The 17,070-nt window shown below is 49.0% G+C and overlaps 1 protein-coding gene across 4 annotated transcripts; it reads right to left on the reverse strand.

The window, feature by feature from the left end:
* Window positions 1-370: 370 nt before the first annotated feature.
* ERLIN1 (ER lipid raft associated 1) lies at window positions 371-16,393 on the reverse strand. Of its 4 annotated transcripts, none has more exons than XM_080632129.1 (11): window positions 16,040-16,393; window positions 15,220-15,295; window positions 14,659-14,705; window positions 9,564-9,625; window positions 8,338-8,463; window positions 7,118-7,191; window positions 6,000-6,058; window positions 4,909-5,000; window positions 4,281-4,370; window positions 3,949-4,028; window positions 371-3,752 (listed from the first exon to the last, which is right to left on the reverse strand). In XM_080632129.1, the coding sequence occupies exons 1-11, from the start codon at window positions 16,150-16,152 to the stop codon at window positions 3,534-3,536; spliced, it is 1,038 nt and encodes a 345-aa protein (XP_080488255.1). In that variant the 5' UTR covers window positions 16,153-16,393; the 3' UTR covers window positions 371-3,533. The 4 variants fall into 4 exon arrangements, with proteins under 4 accessions (XP_080488255.1, XP_080488254.1, XP_080488257.1 ...); XM_080632128.1 differs by having other exon boundaries at window positions 15,214-15,295; window positions 16,040-16,389; XM_080632131.1 differs by having other exon boundaries at window positions 15,214-15,721; window positions 16,040-16,158.
* Window positions 16,394-17,070: the final 677 nt, after the last annotated feature.

The following is a 17,070-nucleotide window of genomic DNA, read 5'->3' on the forward strand; positions in this document are numbered from 1 at the left end:
TGCAGCACCACTGGCGCTTAGGGACCAGCACACCGTCCCCTAGGACACCACAGCACCCAGGAAACACATCCCCCCACAGCCCATATACAAGCAATGGAGCAGCTCAGACAGGGGGACAAGTGACAGCAAGAGCTTGAGAGGACAAGGGCCTGCTCTGTTTCTGCTATTAAGGGCAGCCCTGGCTGCTCAGCACCATCCTGGGGTTTGCTTTGAGACTTGCAGGACTCCCCAGGTGCAGTCCCTGCACTATAACTGCAGGCACACAAGCACAGATGTCCCCCCTCCACATGCCTACAGAGAAACCAGCCACCAAGGAAACTTTACCAAAATAGTTTTATTCTCCTTTATCAAAAGAACTTAACACTGTGCATGTAAACTTAAACATATGCATCATGTTTTTAAGGTCCCTTCCAACCCAACCCATTCTATGATTCCATGTTGCCCTAAAAGAAGGTGTGGATCCAGTGGCAGACCCCTTTACTCACAGAACCACACAGGCCTTTTGAACAGAGAGAAAAACCAGTTCAATCCCATGTTTCTAGTGGCACCCTGCACCCTGGTATCCCTCAGAGCGCAGGGATAGGAGGTGGCTGCTGCGCACCCAAACAGAGCAGGATGACAGCCAGCGATAGCCATGAACCCACCTGAAAGGCAGTAGGGAGGGCAAGCAAGGCTCAGATCCAAAAGGATCTCATTCTGACCACTGCAGGAGAACTGTGGGCTGCTTGGTTACTGCTTCTGGTGGTTGCTCCTGTGCCCTTCTGGTCTTCTCCAGGCTGGCAGAACCTACCCCTGTCCACCCAGCCTGATGCCCAGGGTGTGATACCAACACTGGGTAGCACCCAACCTCAGTAAGCATGACATGGAGACATCTCTCTGTCCCCTCCAGGAGCGCTTCTGATCTATAAAGCCTGCCTTTGTCCCAAAACTCAATCAAAGTGGCTGCCGTGGGGAGGAGAGGATGTGTTCCTGCTGCAAAGTGCCTGCCGCAAGCAAGCAATGCTTCGGAGGTGGAAGGGTCAAGGAGATGTGACTCCACTGGCTCCTTGAAGCCCTTCCCACAGGAGAAAAGGGCCCTTGCAAGTCAAAAGAATGCTTCCAGGAAACAGTTCAAACACCACAGCTACAAAATACACTGCCATCGCCTTTCTGTCCTGGCCCCTTCCCCTGGGAGGGCACTGCAGGGTCTAATGGGGCCCATGCTGTGCCTGCCCACTCCTGCCATCAGTCAAGGGTTTCAGCTTTGCCTTGCCATGCTGCCTTACAGCATCACATAAAGACATCCTTCCTGCTCCTCTGCCCACCAGTATCCTTCAAAGGCTGCTTTTCACCAGGAGCCTTTGGCAGGTGAAGGCATAAGCCCCACCATGCAAAACCTCAGGTCAGTGGTCCCCAGGCTGGGATCTGCGTGGCACATGGCTGCGCCACCAACTCCTGTGTACCAGGACTGGAGGCACCTCCTGGCAACAGCAGCATCCTCTCTTTCTTGGAGCATGAGGAAGCACACTCATGCACAACCTCAGCACCTGCAGCTGGCTTCCTACTGGGGCAAGGAGCTGGTCCCTGGCTGGGTTTGAAGAACAACTGGTGTCCTGGAGCAGAGCACCAACCAGGCCTTGAGTTTGGAGACAGGAAGAAAGAAACATCATCTGAAGCTGCTGCAAAGTCCTACAATCATGTATTACTGTTAGCCAAACTGGCCTGCAAGAGAGGCAGGGTCAATGTATCCCTGCTCTGCCCCAGAAATGGAGGAGAGGCAGCCAGGACAGGAGCCAAGACAGCATAAGGCACCATACGTAACCAAACCTCCTTGAGGAAGGGACACTGCCAAACTCCGAGTCAAGCCACACAGGATAGGAAAGCAGCACTGGAAAGCCTGAAGCCCACACAACTCACTCCGGAAAAGCACTAGCAGAGGTGAAATTCAGGCTGCTTTGGGTTGCATGTTTCACCAAGGCAAAAGCTAGGCATGTTCCTCCCCTTGTCACAAGGCTGCTGATGGTGCCAGCGGCAGATCTCAACACCAGCACCAACCAGCCCATCTGAGGGGCACCCGAGGGGACAGGAAAGCAGGACAAACATACAGATATTCCAGGCTGAGGAGAAAAAGTGGTCTCTGAACAAGTGGTGGGCTCAGAGACAGGCAATGCTGTGGTGCTAAGTACTGGGGAATGGCATTCCAACTCAAGCTCTTGCCAGTTCGCTTCCCCAGCCACCATCTTCTGGAATCATTGCAGAACACAAAGAGAAACAGGTCCTAGGAACAACCACATCCTCACAGGCAAAGGGAAGGACAGAGGAAAAGAGGAACGCAGATTGTACCAGCAGATTTACCCCCCAAGTATGTCTCTTTCTCTCACCCTGCATTGCACGCAGGGAGCAGGGGTTGGATACATTACAACACACATTAGGAGGTAAGATCATGAGCCAGCACCGCTCAGGAGACAAAAGCACCAGCAAAGCCTGGCCAGTGATGAGAGGACCAGCAACACACTCCCAACTGTGGCTGTTCAAAGACACACGAGGCAGGTTCCACTTCTTGGAGCAGTGGATTTTGCACTGGCGGCAATGATGCCTTACCTACTTTGCAGTTGAGGTGTCACACATCTGATCTGCTGCAGAGCAAGGTCCCTTCACTCTTCTCCTTCACTTTGCCAGCGAGGCGGAGCAGTGGAAATTCAGCCCCCTTTCCCTGGTGAAAAAACCTACAGGGAGGCTGGGGCCTAAGCAAAGATTTCCTAGCTCTGTTCCCAAACAGCTGCTTGGAGGTGCTCCATGCACTCCGAAATCTGGTTTAGGATGCAAGGTGAGACCCAGCCACCCAGCTGAAACAAACTACAGTCACAGGCAGCCAGCGGGAGGCTCTTGCTTGGAGAAGGGAATTACAGAAGCCTGTTAAGGATTGCTTGCTCAAAGTTGTTATCTAGTGCCACTGCCTATAGGAAAGAAGATAATGGCTATGCAGGTCCTATTCAAATAACCTATTCCACACTAAACCATTCCTTGTCAGGCCAGGCCTTGGCCTGAGCAGCAACACGGAGAGCCAAGGAGAGCCCACTCCACTGGAGTCCTTGAGGAGAGTTAGAGAGCGCCGGTAGAAACCTGCCTCAGAGTCCACACAACAAAGCTTCATTGGCAGGATGAAGGAAACCTCTTCACTTGGCCTCACTGAGGAGCACTGGGGAATGCCCAGTGTGTGGCAACACAGCACTCAAAGCCACATCTCCTACCTCCAGAGTAATGCTCGCTAAATAACTGCACCTACTGCAGGGAAGGCTTTCCTGGTGTCTGTCTTTTAATATTCCAGTATAGGTATGTTAGTACAGGATTATCCCTCATTTGGAAGCACCAATTTAACAGGGGAAGAAACGGAAGAGGCAGAGCACTTGCAAATGTGTTGCTAGAAGAAAATCAACCCAATTGCCACCTATACACAAGATGTCCACGCTGCATCCGCCCCACTAGCACAGGGCAACATCCCCATTCACAGCTAGGCTAGCTGTTGAGCTACACCAGGTATCCTTCTCCCTCTGTCAGCCAGTGCTTTCCTTTGCTCTGAGGTGGTTTTCTCCAGAGGTCTCTGGGGCCTCCTGTGAAGGAAGGTGGGTTTCTTGGGCAGTCCTCAGATTGGCTTGCTGGAAGGCACAGGAATCCAGAAACACACTGGGGATGCGGTCACCAAAATACAGCTTGCTGTTGGCAGCTATCGCTTCATATTTCATTAGTTCCAGATACTCAGGGGTAAGTTTTAGCTACAAAAAGAGAAACCAGAGCTTGTAAGAGACAACCTTCTGGGCCCCACATCATTAGGTTTCTTCTCAGGCAGCTGCTTGCTGGGTTGTTAAACCAAGTGTTTCTTCAGTGCTGCCTACTTTAACCTAATCACCTGTGCAGAGGGAAAGAGCAAGCAAATCCTCTCCTTCAAGTGACCAGCCTTCAAGTGCTCACCTTGTTGGAATCAGCCAGTTTCCAAGCAGCATAGAACTCTGCATCAGCTTTTGCTTTCTCTCTTGCTAGGAATGCAGCATCTAACACAGCAACAGACAGGAAAAGAATCATTAACGAGTGAACAGCCCTATCACTGAGCCTCTGTCCCATGGGGACAGCCACCCTGTGGCTGGCCTTGTACTTGCACTGGCAGCTTCTTGGAGAGGTACCTGCAAGGGGGAGGGAGGAACGACCCCCTTTATTATTTCTGCAGGAAGGTGTTGCCTATGAGCCCAGCTCTGAGGTTCCTTTACTTGCCCTTTACTGGAAGATGACCCCAGTAGCACAGTTACCTTCAATCTCAGAAATCCGCTTCTCTGTTTCCTTCTCCATAATCTTCTGTTGATACTGAATCCTGGCCACCTGAGCAGCCTTCTCTGCCTCTGCAATCACAACACACTCAGCTCAGACGTTCGTTTCTCAGGCCTTCATCATCAGCACCCTGACACAGCACCTGGCTGCAGGGTCTGCCACACCAGCAGTTTGCTCTCTGCTGCTTCCCTTTCTGCTCAGACACTACACCACCAGTTTGTACTCCAAGCAATACAGTTACAGGAAGAAAGCACAGTGCTGATGTTTCTAGAGCAGCACTGGCTGATGTCTGTTTTATAAGTGTGACACAGGGACGTTTAGCTTCAAGACCAAGCAGTTTTTCTGGCAGAGCTGCTACCTCTTGGCCTGCCGCAGTAGAAGCCTTGCAGCAGGACAGAGGTATTTGCTGCTATGGGGAGGGAGGTAAGACACAGATACAGCAGCACAAACACTTGTATTTTCTAAATGACTGTTGATGCAGCCTGGCTGGGCCTCCTTCAGGGAGCTGTCAGCAATGGAAGACAATGTCCTACCCTGGCTTCCTGAGGGATGCAGGAATGGAAATTCAGTGTGGCCCCTGTCCACTAGTACTCCCAGCTGGTGACATACCAATGAGCGCTTTCTTCCGGTCTGTCTCTGCCTCTTTCTCTACTACCTTCTGCTTCTGGGCTGCAATCAGCAGCTTGGTCTTCTCAGCCTCCCTGCAGGGTGAGAAACAGGGAAACAGAGCTGGTTAGCAGCTCTTCAAATCAGGGCATGAGAGGGCAACAAGCAGCCAAGCAGTTGCCAGCATCATGTCCTCACAACCATTAGGACTAGTTCTGTCTTCAGCTGTATGAGTCAATGTGCAGCCAGCAGGACAAAGGAAGGGTTTATTCCCCCCTCTCTATTTGGCACTGATGAGGCCACAACTGGATGCTATATCCAATCTGAGGCCCTCAGGATAAGAAGCAAGTCCACTGCAGGGCAACTGCAGACAGGGGATGGAGGCCAGGGCATATGAGGAGAGGATGCAGCAACTGGGCTGGAGATGAGGAGGTGGAGTACAACCACATCTCCTCCTGCCCAAAAGGGTCCCTGAAGGCGCTAGGGCTGGACTCTGCTCAGAGGGGCACTGTAAGAGCCCCAGAGGCACCAGCCAAGTTGCAGCACAGGAAGCACCAGGCAGCCCCAAGGAAACAGCCCATCCCTGTGCAAGCCTGAGCAGCTGGGCATCTCCATCCCCAGGGACTTCCTGACTTGCCTGGACATGGATCCCCAGTAGTGACCAGCTACAGCTGAGGAACTGGTCCTGCTCTGGGAAAGGACTTGGACAGTAGATCTCCATGGGAATGTCTCAGAGTAAAATCTATCAGCAACTCTGTGAGTTTGCTGGAGGGGCCTTAGGGACATCAAGACCTCTGAGCTCTGTTTACGAGTCTTCTACAGGTTCTCTACAGCACCTCATACACACATAAAGGAAGAGGAACATAGCCTTGATACAGTCTCTGTAGATGCTAACAACCACCTATGTGAAGGGCCAAAAGGCTTCCAGGTGAAAGAGATATGGAAATGGAGAAACAGAATGGGAAGCACACCTAGCCAAGCACTCACTACCCCCACCCTCTCACCTGAGCATCAGGTTAAGAGCTTTCTAATAGGATTATGCCCATGCTGAACCCTCCAAACCAATCCATACAATTTTATGTACAGCTACTCACATGAGCTCAAAATTTCTTCGGATGGCTTCTGGAATTTTGGGTTTTGTAACACGCACAGCCTATGGAATACAGACAAAGGGAGTGCATTTCAAAGTAAACTCTGATGGGAGCTGCATAACTAAAGAATGCCTTTGCAAAACCAGCTGTTGTGTTCCGGACATCTCCATACAGATCCAAGACCACACATAATGGTTCCCAGTCCTCTTGTACAACACAGACAAGCACAGCCACTCTCAGAGTTCACATTTCCTGTCTTTGCACCTTTTATGGTGAACTTTTGTATGAAATCTTGCTGCAACGGAGTGCAACTTGACTTGGGTGCTTGGAAGAGCTGTGCTATCTCAACTTCCTTGTGATACACCACTGCCTGTGGTTCACCCCCATCAAACCAGACCGAGCCTGTGCACAACTGAGCCCCAAAGAAGGACAGTATCTACTGTAGCATTACCCACACTATTAGCAGGAGGTTTCCTCTGCCTGCATGCAGCCAGCCAGCCTAGCTAAAAATGCATCAACAAGAACAGCAAAACAGTCTCATAGTTCTCTTCAGTGGCAATCTGGAGATATCCATCTTAGCCCTTGCATGCCTAAAGTATATTTTTCTCAGTTGGTTGCCCTGAACGTCAACATGCCAAAAAGCCAGTATGTCCCCATAGCCTGGCTAAGATTAAAAATGACTTTCTAATGCTAAGTGTAAGCAGAAAACCTCTTTGGATATAACACCTTTCCCCATCTCTGGTATAAGTGCAGGAAAGATGGATGACCTTCTTTTTTCCCAATGACCTGTACGAACTGCGCACACTGGAGCACCCAGCTCTGCAGGGGTGTCAAAGGTAGCTTAAAGAAAGACATTTTCTGGGTCTTTGCAAATTAAAGCCAATACCTGAAGGTCTGTGGCCTAAAAGGTCCTTTTCTCAATCCTATAGGTCTTCCCCTAATGTAAACCCAATGTTTAGAAGTGGTAATTATTTGGACAGTCTTCAACTGACAAACCTCAACTCAAGGTTCAACAGTTTCAGGTTACGTGGAAAATGGAAGCAAGAAACCTTATCAGTCTAGTGAAAGATGAGCAAATTAGAGATGGAAAAAGAACAGTCTTTGTTAGGGAATGAACCTACCTGGATAGTGAGACCCGGCGCCATGACATTGAGATCCTTCTGCAGGGCCAACTTCAGATTCTCATCTATCTGATCTGTGTTTGGGGGAAAAGAGAGACCACTTAACTTACCACCATTTCTCCTACAGCTTGTGTGGCAGACAGTCAGCTGGCCTGAAAGAGCAGGTATCTCTATGGTGCAAGCCTTTTAAGATCACTGAGTACATTGTTTCCCTTCCTATATCCCTGGAAAATGTTCCCAAAAGAAAAGCCACAATCTAGTGTCTCTAGAAAGGCTCAGCTATTGATGAACTCATGGTATCTGAGCTAAGAGCAAATGGTTTTTAGTGTCTCGGCAAGAAAAAACCGTGGCATAAGTCTATCCCTTCCTAGCCAGAGCCACACCAACCCTGCTGCCAGTGGCCAACTCTACCTCAAGTGTCTGGTAAACCTGCGGGATCCAGTACCTGCTGTTAAAATGAAAGGCATTTTGTTACTTCTAAGCTCCAGGAAGATCTTTCCACAGAAATGGCCAGTTATGGAATGATTAAGCTGTGTGTAATAACCAGAAACTCCTCTCTGACCACAGCTATTTGTTGAGTCTGAGTAGAGCATTCAAAGATTAAGTCCCTTAACGCTAATTAAACTCTGCTAAACTTTTATCTTCCACAAACCTATTTTCCCCTGCTCTCAAGAAGGGGAAGGACTCAAGAAGGAACATAATACTGTTCCATCTTTGAGGCACAAGCAGGCACCAAGAAGCAAAACACTGAATTTGCTCATTCCTGAACCACTGCTACCCCTTGTGAGAAAAACAGCATTGCAGCAAACTGAGGTCATGTCCCTTCTAGGTCTCACTTGCTAAAACCAGCCATAAAGAAGCTTCTAAAGTAAAAAAATTGATTCACAAACAGAATAGGGACCTAAAAGTACAAGTAGACATGACAAAACCATCATCATCGTGAAGGCAATGGGCATGACGGCACACACAGGAGCAGGGGGGCTACTTGTGCATCCAGAATTCAGGCCTAAGTGGAATAGGACTGAAATCAAACTCCCATGTGAAAAGACAAAGAAATCTGAATCTTTGAAGCGTAAAGTTACAAAGGAAGCAGCACATGGATATACTGCAACTCCAGCACAGTGGCTGTTTGCTCACAGGAGCCTGCTCTAACATATTCCCTGGAAGACAAGAGAGATCACACAGCCTTTGACGGGTGCATCCACTTGCCATCCACTTACCAAACAGCTGAATGTATACTTCCTGCAGAGTATGGGCACTGCAGAACTGATTCAGCTCATGATGAATTTTATTGAAGATCAAGGTCTTATCGTAGTCTGCAGTGTAGTTTCTCACAATATCATACACTGAGGAAGCAAGAGAATTATCACAGGTCACCACTTACATGTATCACTTCCTGCAATGCCACCACTGCAAACAACAGCTCAGAACATTAGGAAAGTAGTGCAGCACTGAGACAGGTTGGGGGGAGTTTTCAGGATGTGGCTGCACAAAGCCACAGCTGCCCTGTCCAGCTGTTAATGAGAAGCCTGGGAGGGAGGTCAGAGGAGATACCTGCAGAGGTCCCCTCCACCACTGCTGCTGGGATCATAGGACTTCAAAGTGCAGAGTAATCACAGCATGATATACTGCCTGGTCCTGGTTTATGATCTGCATTAGTGAAACAATAAAGCCTATCCAGGACCTGCATGCATAGGAACAGATACTACTAAGTGAAAACAAGTATCATTCACACAATTACAGAATCACAGAATCCCAGACTGGTTTGGGTTGGCAGGGACTTCAAAGCTCATCCAGTTCCAACCCCCTGCCACAGGCAGGGACACCTTCCACTAGAACTGGCTGCTCCAAGCCCGTTCAACCTGGCCTTGAGCACTGCCAGGGATGGGGCAGCCACAGCTTCTCTGGGCACCCTGGGCCAGCGCCTCAGCACCCTCATAGTGAAGAACTGCCTAAGATCTAACATGAATTATTATAACACGAATTCACCCCTTGATAACTCAGTAGTGCAACATTTTGCATTAAACTATGCTGCTGAAAAACCCGAAGCTGTCTGGGCCTGTGGTTCAGCAGCTGGTGAAGTAAGAAGGCAAGAGGCTCCTAGGTTGGCTTTGCATTTGTGATGTCCCAGGAGCTGAGCTGGCAAGCATGTGGGGAATTTATCCCTTGTGTTTAGTATCACAGGCAGTCTCCCCTTCAGCAGCAATAAATAGGATTGCATGAGCACCCATCCCATTTCTAACCATACAAGGGAGGAGCAAGCCTAAAATTTACCTTCATCTTTGCACACCTGGGGCTTGCAGACACATACATGAAACGAAATGCTATGGTTCTTGGAACCAGAAGGGTAGCAAGACAGAAGGAAGTCTTGCAAACCAAGACAGAACTGCTAGGGGACGAGTGAAGACAGTCACAGTGCTGCTTGTCGAAACAGGACGGGAAATACCTGCATATGGTGCCAGTTTATTCACAACTTCTATTCGGTCAATGTAAATCATAACACCACCACTGGAAGTGAGAAAGACAATTCAGTCATTATTACTGCAATTGTTAACAGTGGTCCATACTTAAAATAGATTTAAATCCTCTTTCACTACGTTCTACTAAACGTTCCTGGGACAATTCTGACTTCAGAGCATTTTGCAATTAGATGGCAGCAAACCTCACCTTTGTCCAGACTGGTTCCTCTCTCCCCATAAATCACAAGCATGCTGCAGCAAGTCTGCAGAGCACTTTGGCTTCACTTTGTTAACTCCTGCTTAGCCAGTGGAACAAGAATGTTTCTGAACAGGAATGTAGCTGTAACTCTCAGAAAGGGGGAGTCCAGCACAACGAAGGGAAGGCAACAAGGCCAGCAAATGACACTTGCAAGCAGCCCAGCAGCCAAAGTGCAGATGCAGCTCTTCTACGTAGCCCTTAGAAGAAAGCCCTTAGTTGAAGTTCATGCATTTACTAACTCCAGCAGGAACTTGACAAGGCCCTGCTAGAAAGGAAGAAACAAAGCATGTAGCAGACTTTAATTCACGCTCCCTACTTCAATGTCACGTTGTGAATGACTCTCCAGGAACACCACAACCATGCACGTGTGCTCAGGCACGCACCCTGCCAAGAAGCTCCAGACACCTTGTTGGAAGGAGCCTGCAGGCATAATCCACTCTCCAAAGGATCATGCCCACTATACTACTATTAAGAACATGATCCTCTTTTTCACACGAGATTTCTCTTTGGGCCATGGCCATTCTTGCAGGCTCTATCTTAGAGAACTGTATCTATTAAATAAGACCAGCTTGTGGATCCTTTACAGGTATGTCAGGCTGCACAACTTAAAAGGGTATAGTATGGAGCCTGCAGGCATAATCCACTCTCCAAAGGATCATGCCCACTATACTACTATTAAGAACATGATCCTCTTTTTCACACGAGATTTCTCTTTGGGCCATGGCCATTCTTGCAGGCTCTATCTTAGAGAACTGTATCTATTAAATAAGACCAGCTTGTGGATCCTTTACAGGTATGTCAGGCTGCACAAGTTAAAAGGGTATAGTATGTGTGTTTTTCCCCATCTCAGCTGTTCTGCATTCTGTGCCATCACATCCAATAAAATGACTATTTATCATTGCAGGTGATGTCCAACAGCATTCCTCAGCATCTTATGAACCTGTTCTCGTCTTCCTCATTTGTTCCAGTTACCTTATGACACCTCCAGCACAGGGAAACCCAGCTACCATCTCAGAGTAACTTCCAGATATCTTGGTAAGGAACCAAACCAGAGCATGTGGGCTTTTTTCACCAGAATCATGTCCACTCCACATCTTTATATTGTGGTCCTTATGGGATTCCAATTTTATGGGGATGTTAGAAGGAAAGAGAGCACCTGAGACAACCTGCCTCCTACACAGCCCCTCATCACCTCACATGCTAAAAAGGCTGGCACCTCAGAACAGGGACGACAGCCTCCTGCCTATCTGACCCAAGCAGCATTACCTACAGCAACCCTGTCCGGATTTCAGCCAGCATGCACCACCAAGGCAGGGCAGAAGTGAATTCTATCAGTCCTTTGAGGAAACAGGTGCCACTCAGAGCCCAGATCTGCTGGTCATGTACTTCCCCATGGAGGGCTTAAGGTTAAATGAAGCCCACAACTCACTTCCACTGTGTTTCCCATCCCTCTACCCAGCTGCTGGAGCAATCCTCATTTCACATCATGCAGTGGGGACGGCCCTCTTGACCCTGTTGCTGTAAACCCAGGAGCCAAACCAAACTCTAACATTCTGATCTTAAAGTGAGCATCTCAGAGAAGTCCTTATCTCAAACAGCCTCATGCAGAAGACGCTGGTAAACTTCTGGGTGTAGGAAACACTTTCCTGAGCAATTCTGGGACACTTCAGGGCAGTTGCTCTGGCAAAGCATCTTGCACTGATCTGGGGCAATTAACACACTTTGTTGAGCTAGAACTGTACAAATCCTCTCCTCATCCACAGCTGGTTTACTTGCCCTTTATCATCTACGGCTTAACCACTGGCTCGGACTCAAAAGGCCACTACCATTCCTAAAACATCTTTCTTTGTCTAAGCCTGCTTCTTGCTAGATGCAAGACAGGGTGACTCCCACAGGGAGAATTCCAGTGCTAGCAGCTCTCCATTGCAGCTTCTGCAGCCTTTCTAACACCAGCACTTGCAGCCTCTGTAGAGGCTACTTGCAGCTCCCAAGGTCCTCACTGCAGAGCTGCTATGACCAGAAGCTGGTCAGGCAGAGCAGCCTCTTTGTTTCAGCGAAGAGAGAAACAAGAAGAAATCTATGGGAAGTCTGAAAGGAGGATCAACACATAGACCATGTGCACCTGGGGGAAGTTCAGGCATAATCAGGCAGCAATACTGCCTGACTTTAAAGGACAAGCTGAAAGTGTACAGGGAACTAACATCAGAAAGCAGGCCTTGGATTTAGGATTTTAGCTTAGGCCAGGCCAGGAAAAGATAAGGGAAAAACTGAAGGACATTGCCATTAAAAAAATAGGCAAAGGTCCAATGCTTATTGCAAGAGCTGACCACAGGCAACACCAGACCAAGTTAAGCAATCAGAGCATGTAAAAACTGGGCTTAAGGGTCAGATCTGGTCTGCCTACACATACAGGGATTAATGCATTACATTCACCTGCAATATTCATGCCACATTTTTCCATATGACTGGCTGCCAAACAGGGATCTGTCCCAGAACAGCATTCCCCCAGTGCTCCATCTGCATTCCTGCCAATGCTCTGCAGCATGAACACAAGAGGACCCTCACACCTTCGCAATAAACTTCTAATGCTTGAGCAATGTCACTGCTTAGCATCCTGGCTACTCACTGTTCCTTAGCACTGCAAAACCTGCACAATATTTAGCACGATTCTTTCCCATTAAGCTTATAAGAAAAATGCTACCTGTCCTATTCTCTTCTGCAGCAGCAGCATGACACTATTTCCAAGCTATTTCCTGTATTCCACAAACAATACACCTAGGAGTATATTCTTTCCTGACTAATTCTTTGAGTCAGTCCTTGAGAATACTTCCCTTTTCTAAAACGAGTTCTAAAACTAGGTTTTCCATCAGTTTTGGGGTATGAGCAATCATGCCATGAGGAAACTGCTGAGCTTTTCAAGAAACTGCGCACACCTTTTCTTGCTGGGGAAAGGCAGAAACCTCAGGCAACAGAGGCAATTCACAGCTTAGAGCAGAGCCATATTCTACCTGCTGGAATGGAATGGGTTTTGTCTCTCAGATAACAGCTGGTTTATGGAAAACAGACATTTGTGCCAAAGTATTTTAAAATCTCTATTTAACGAACTCACTTAATGCTGTCAAGTATAAATAGGAACAGGTAAGGCAGGAACTGGGGACAGGACACCCACAGAGCCATTCAGAAGCTTCTTAATGCAGCTGAGGAAACAGGAATATGAATACGGCAACAGAGAACCCCAGCCTTTAAAATATGATGGCTTAATAGACAATTACAGGAATTTAAACTGTTTAGGATCTATTCTTCTAATGGACTTTGAACCAGGATAGTGAAATTTCAGATTTGATCCACCTGGTACTCATAAGCTAACGTTTTATTACGGAAACGTAGCTTCAAAGCTTCTTTGGCACCAAGCAGTTGCAGACTTTGATTCCAAATGCAGCAAGTTTAAAGGCTTCTGCAGTAACACCTTAAAAGTGGACAGGGCTCCAGAGACCTTTGGTCTGAAGTGTATTCAATGATTAACTCTGAACTGCTTTACCAGCTGGGTGGTGTTCCAAAGCATATTTAGTACCTGTAACTTCACACCCGTCTGTATTGCACAACCAAAACCCACAGTGCTGAAGTGGAAGAGGAACTTAATGAACTAACTATACAGAATTAAACAGAACATCTAGCACTTCAGTCACAGCACACAGAATGGGGAGGCTGGCAAGGACCTCTGGAGGTCATCTTGTCCAGCCTCCCTGCTTAAAAGGAGTCCAAGCAGCACAGTTTCATGTGGGCTGTGTTAGTACATATACTGTGCCTAAGCTTTGGGGGAAAGCTTTGCTTGTTCTGCCTGCAGGACAGCGGGACACCATCCCAGAGGATGTGATGCTGTTTTATAGCATCCCACAGGTGAAGTATTACTCCTATTTATACTACTTATGAGCTAAAACGTGCCACTAAACACACTGCTAAAACTCCGATAGCTTTTTAACTGTGCCATTTAAAGGATACAGGTACAGAACATAATGAGTCTTACTCCTCCCTTCTGCAATTACTTTTTGCTTGACCTAAAGACCCTACCTGACCACAAAGGCCTGGCTGCATTCAAGTCATACTGGATGTAGTCTTTTTTCCTTTAAACAGAAATACTGTTGAGTACCCTAAAGCTAAACCCAAGGAGAATCACCAGTTTTGGTTTTAACCCATCACTTTAACTTATGAATGAACCAACAGTCTGTGGTGACAAAAGCTAATCCAGCTTAATTCAGAAGCAGGCAGGTGCCACCCGTGCATGGGATTCTTCTTTATTCTTTCTCACTCTCTCTTTTCATCAGGTGAGATGTCAATTCCAAAAATGCACAAATTACTCCAGGAGACTCCTTTATTTCAGCTTTTTTTCTTTTGAAATGAGCCATCTCCCATCATGGGGATTCCCATTCACCACTGACTTTTGCCCATGCTGGGGTCAGCACTTGTATTTAGCCACAAGATTTAAACTAGAAATTACTGCAAAGCAAAGGAAAGACCAAAACACAGGCACCAGGCTGTCAGAGTAATCAATGGAAGAAAGCAAGACAAATCAAAGAGACCATTACTATAAATGCAAATACCCTCTAAATATCAATTCCAGCAAAAACAAGAGCACTCCCTCCCATCCTCCTGCTCTTATTTCCATGTGTGATGCATGTCTGTTGTGTATGTGATGTTTGGAACTAATTTCAAGGTAAGTGCCTGTACTTTTCAGCCTCTTACTCTTCAGCCACTGCACTGTAACTAGTTGCAAGCCACATGACAGATCTGCCCATCACCATTAGAAATACAAAAGAAGAGCATACCTTGTCCCACAAGGCACATTTTTCACCTCATCAGTCTGCAGCGTGGTCTGAAATGAAAAGACAACCGCCACTCACCAAACTACTCCATTCTGCAGGAAAAACACACTGTACCCAGACTCCCACATGGGAACGTAAAGCCCAGAATGCATCCTCTGCCTCCCTCCTGACTCTTGTAGATGTGGGCAGAAAACAGACTCCTTTCCAACTACCTTTTGGAAGTCAGAAAGGCAGCTGTGCTCATTCCCCTACTCTTGGCTCCTGTGGCACTAAGGCCTGCAGCTTTCCTGGGAAACAGGGCCACAAACACAGCCTGTCCTCCCTGAGCAAGACATCTCCTGTCCCAAGCAACACGCATGTGGTGGAGATCCCATCAAAAGGACAAGTCCCAGCACACGGCTGGGTCTGGCAGAGGGAACCAAGGGCTTTTGAGGAGCTGCTGCTCCAACTACCACATTACCAAGCCCCTCTGCAAACACAAGCTGCCACCCACATCCAGCATTATCCCTATCAACGACCTCTCCCACCCACCCTCTTCCAAGGTGAGAAGACACAAACCTGCACAGATTTGAAGGTGGTAATGAACGGGAGCATGATGTGGTAGCCTGGGCCACTCGGACTAGTTAGCAAGGCGCCACCCCTAGAGAAAGGAAAACAGGGAAAAGGCTCCCACAGCTGGAAAACATCAAGTTCTGGCTTTGAGAGTGAGCACATTCCAACTGCCAGGAGTCACAGCTGTAGTAGTGCATATGACAGCACTCACCTGCACCAAGCCTACCACCAGTTCTCCTACAATGAGGCTGAGTGCATATACTTGCCTGCTGCAACTCAGCAATCATTTGGTTCAGGCCTTTGAGCAATTAACTTTCAGAGAAGGCAGATTTGGCTGAATTCTTCCATAACTGCAACATCGCAGAGAGCTTCACGAACACAGATCTTTTCCTCTCTAAATAGCTCATCAGTAACCACGGAAAAATCCAGCAGTTGATGCAGTGCTGCCAGTTTCAATCCCCCCAGTGTATCCGGCACAGTCCCTCACCCAAAGCACAACACAGGGGTGACAGCCCTCGATGAAAAGAGGGAGATCAACAGATGTGAAAAGCTTGGCTGGACTAAAAGCTTTAGTCCCTCTAATCGTTAGAAACCAAACTGTGACCCAGAAAACGGGAGGAAGGAGCAGCAGAATTCAGGAAGCCCAAAACTCGTAACAGCTTTGTACAGAACCACGCCACCTGGGCCCATGTATGAGAGCCCACCTCAGGGCAAAGCCTGGAGGGAAACAAAAGGGAGAGCAGGGATCTGGGGCCAGGGATGAACCCCAGTTGAGAGGGAGAAACTCAGGGCAGGCTACAGAAGCTGCGGAGGCGCTGGCAGGCGGCAGTACCTGTAATACACGGCCAGGTGCCCCTCCTCAACCTTGTGGATAGAGGAGTACAGGAAGAAGACGAGGAGTCCTGTGGCAGCTGCAACAACGGCTCCAGCCTGGGCCATGGTCATCCTCACATCACCTGCGGGACACAAGCCGTCACCACCCGCACGCTGGGACTCCGGTTATCCGCCGCCTAGCACGGAGACCTCCTCTCCCTCCTTCCTGACGGGGTCTGCCCCGTTCCCGACCACAAACGCTTCCGCGCTCCGGGACCACAGACGCAAGGGGTGCACCCTCCGCTCCTCGAGGCCGCGCTACCCCCTCACGCCAACGGCCGACGAGACCCCCCGGCGCCACGGGAAGGGCGCGCACACTGGGGCTCCGCCTCGCACCCCCCCTCCCCTCCCCAAAGGCCTCAGGTCGGTGCCGGCCGCCATTAACCGGTACCGGGCCCTGAGGTGAGGCCCGGCCCCGCCCCGCGCGCGCCCCGTACCTGGCGGCGCGAGCCCACGTGCGGCCGCGAGGCCCCCCTCCCTCCCCGCCCCTCCCACCGCCGCGCGGGGCAGGCTGGGGGCGTGGAGCGGCCCGCGCGGCGCCCGCCGATGGCGTCACAGCGGCGCGCCCACGGCCACCGCTTCGTTGCCAGGCAACGGCGTGAACGGGGCTTGGCGGCCCGAACGAGAGCTTCTCCACAGCGTTTATTGCAATCAATTCTATTTAAAATATATATATATATATAATATCTATACATTCATATTACACACGTGAGAAGCGCCGGGGGAGAGGGGAAGCAGCATCCCGGCCCTGAGGCAGCTGCCACCATTCCCTCCCTTCCTTCTGTCCCTAGGGATAAAAGCTCTGTGGGACAAGTCCCCAGCACCGGTGTCCCCGCTCCTGCCCATCGCGGATGAAGGCAGCCAGCACTGCAGGTGTGTCTCCAACAGGTAGTGGTTGAGTCGAGAACCCAACAAGGCAGCAGCATGGAAAACCCTGGGTGTTATTGCTGGTGGTGGATCTGCTCCTGAGCACCATGCCTTTGGAAACGA

This window comes from Psittacula echo (genome assembly GCF_963264785.1).
Source record: "Psittacula echo genome assembly, chromosome: 20".
Classification (NCBI taxonomy): Eukaryota; Metazoa; Chordata; class Aves; order Psittaciformes; family Psittacidae; genus Psittacula; species Psittacula echo.

Bases quoted from the DNA above. Each gene is read 5' to 3' on its own strand.
- ERLIN1 (XM_080632128.1), bottom strand. From the start codon at position 16,152: ATGACCATGGCCCAGGCTGGAGCCGTTGTTGCAGCTGCCACAGGACTC. The intron at 9,626-14,658 runs GTATGCTCTTCT...TCTCACTTCCAG, and splicing joins AATGTGCCTTGTGGGACAAG to TGGTGGTGTTATGATTTACA. The intron at 4,029-4,280 runs GTAACTGTGCTA...TTGCTGTGTTAG, and splicing joins GCGGATTTCTGAGATTGAAG to ATGCTGCATTCCTAGCAAGA.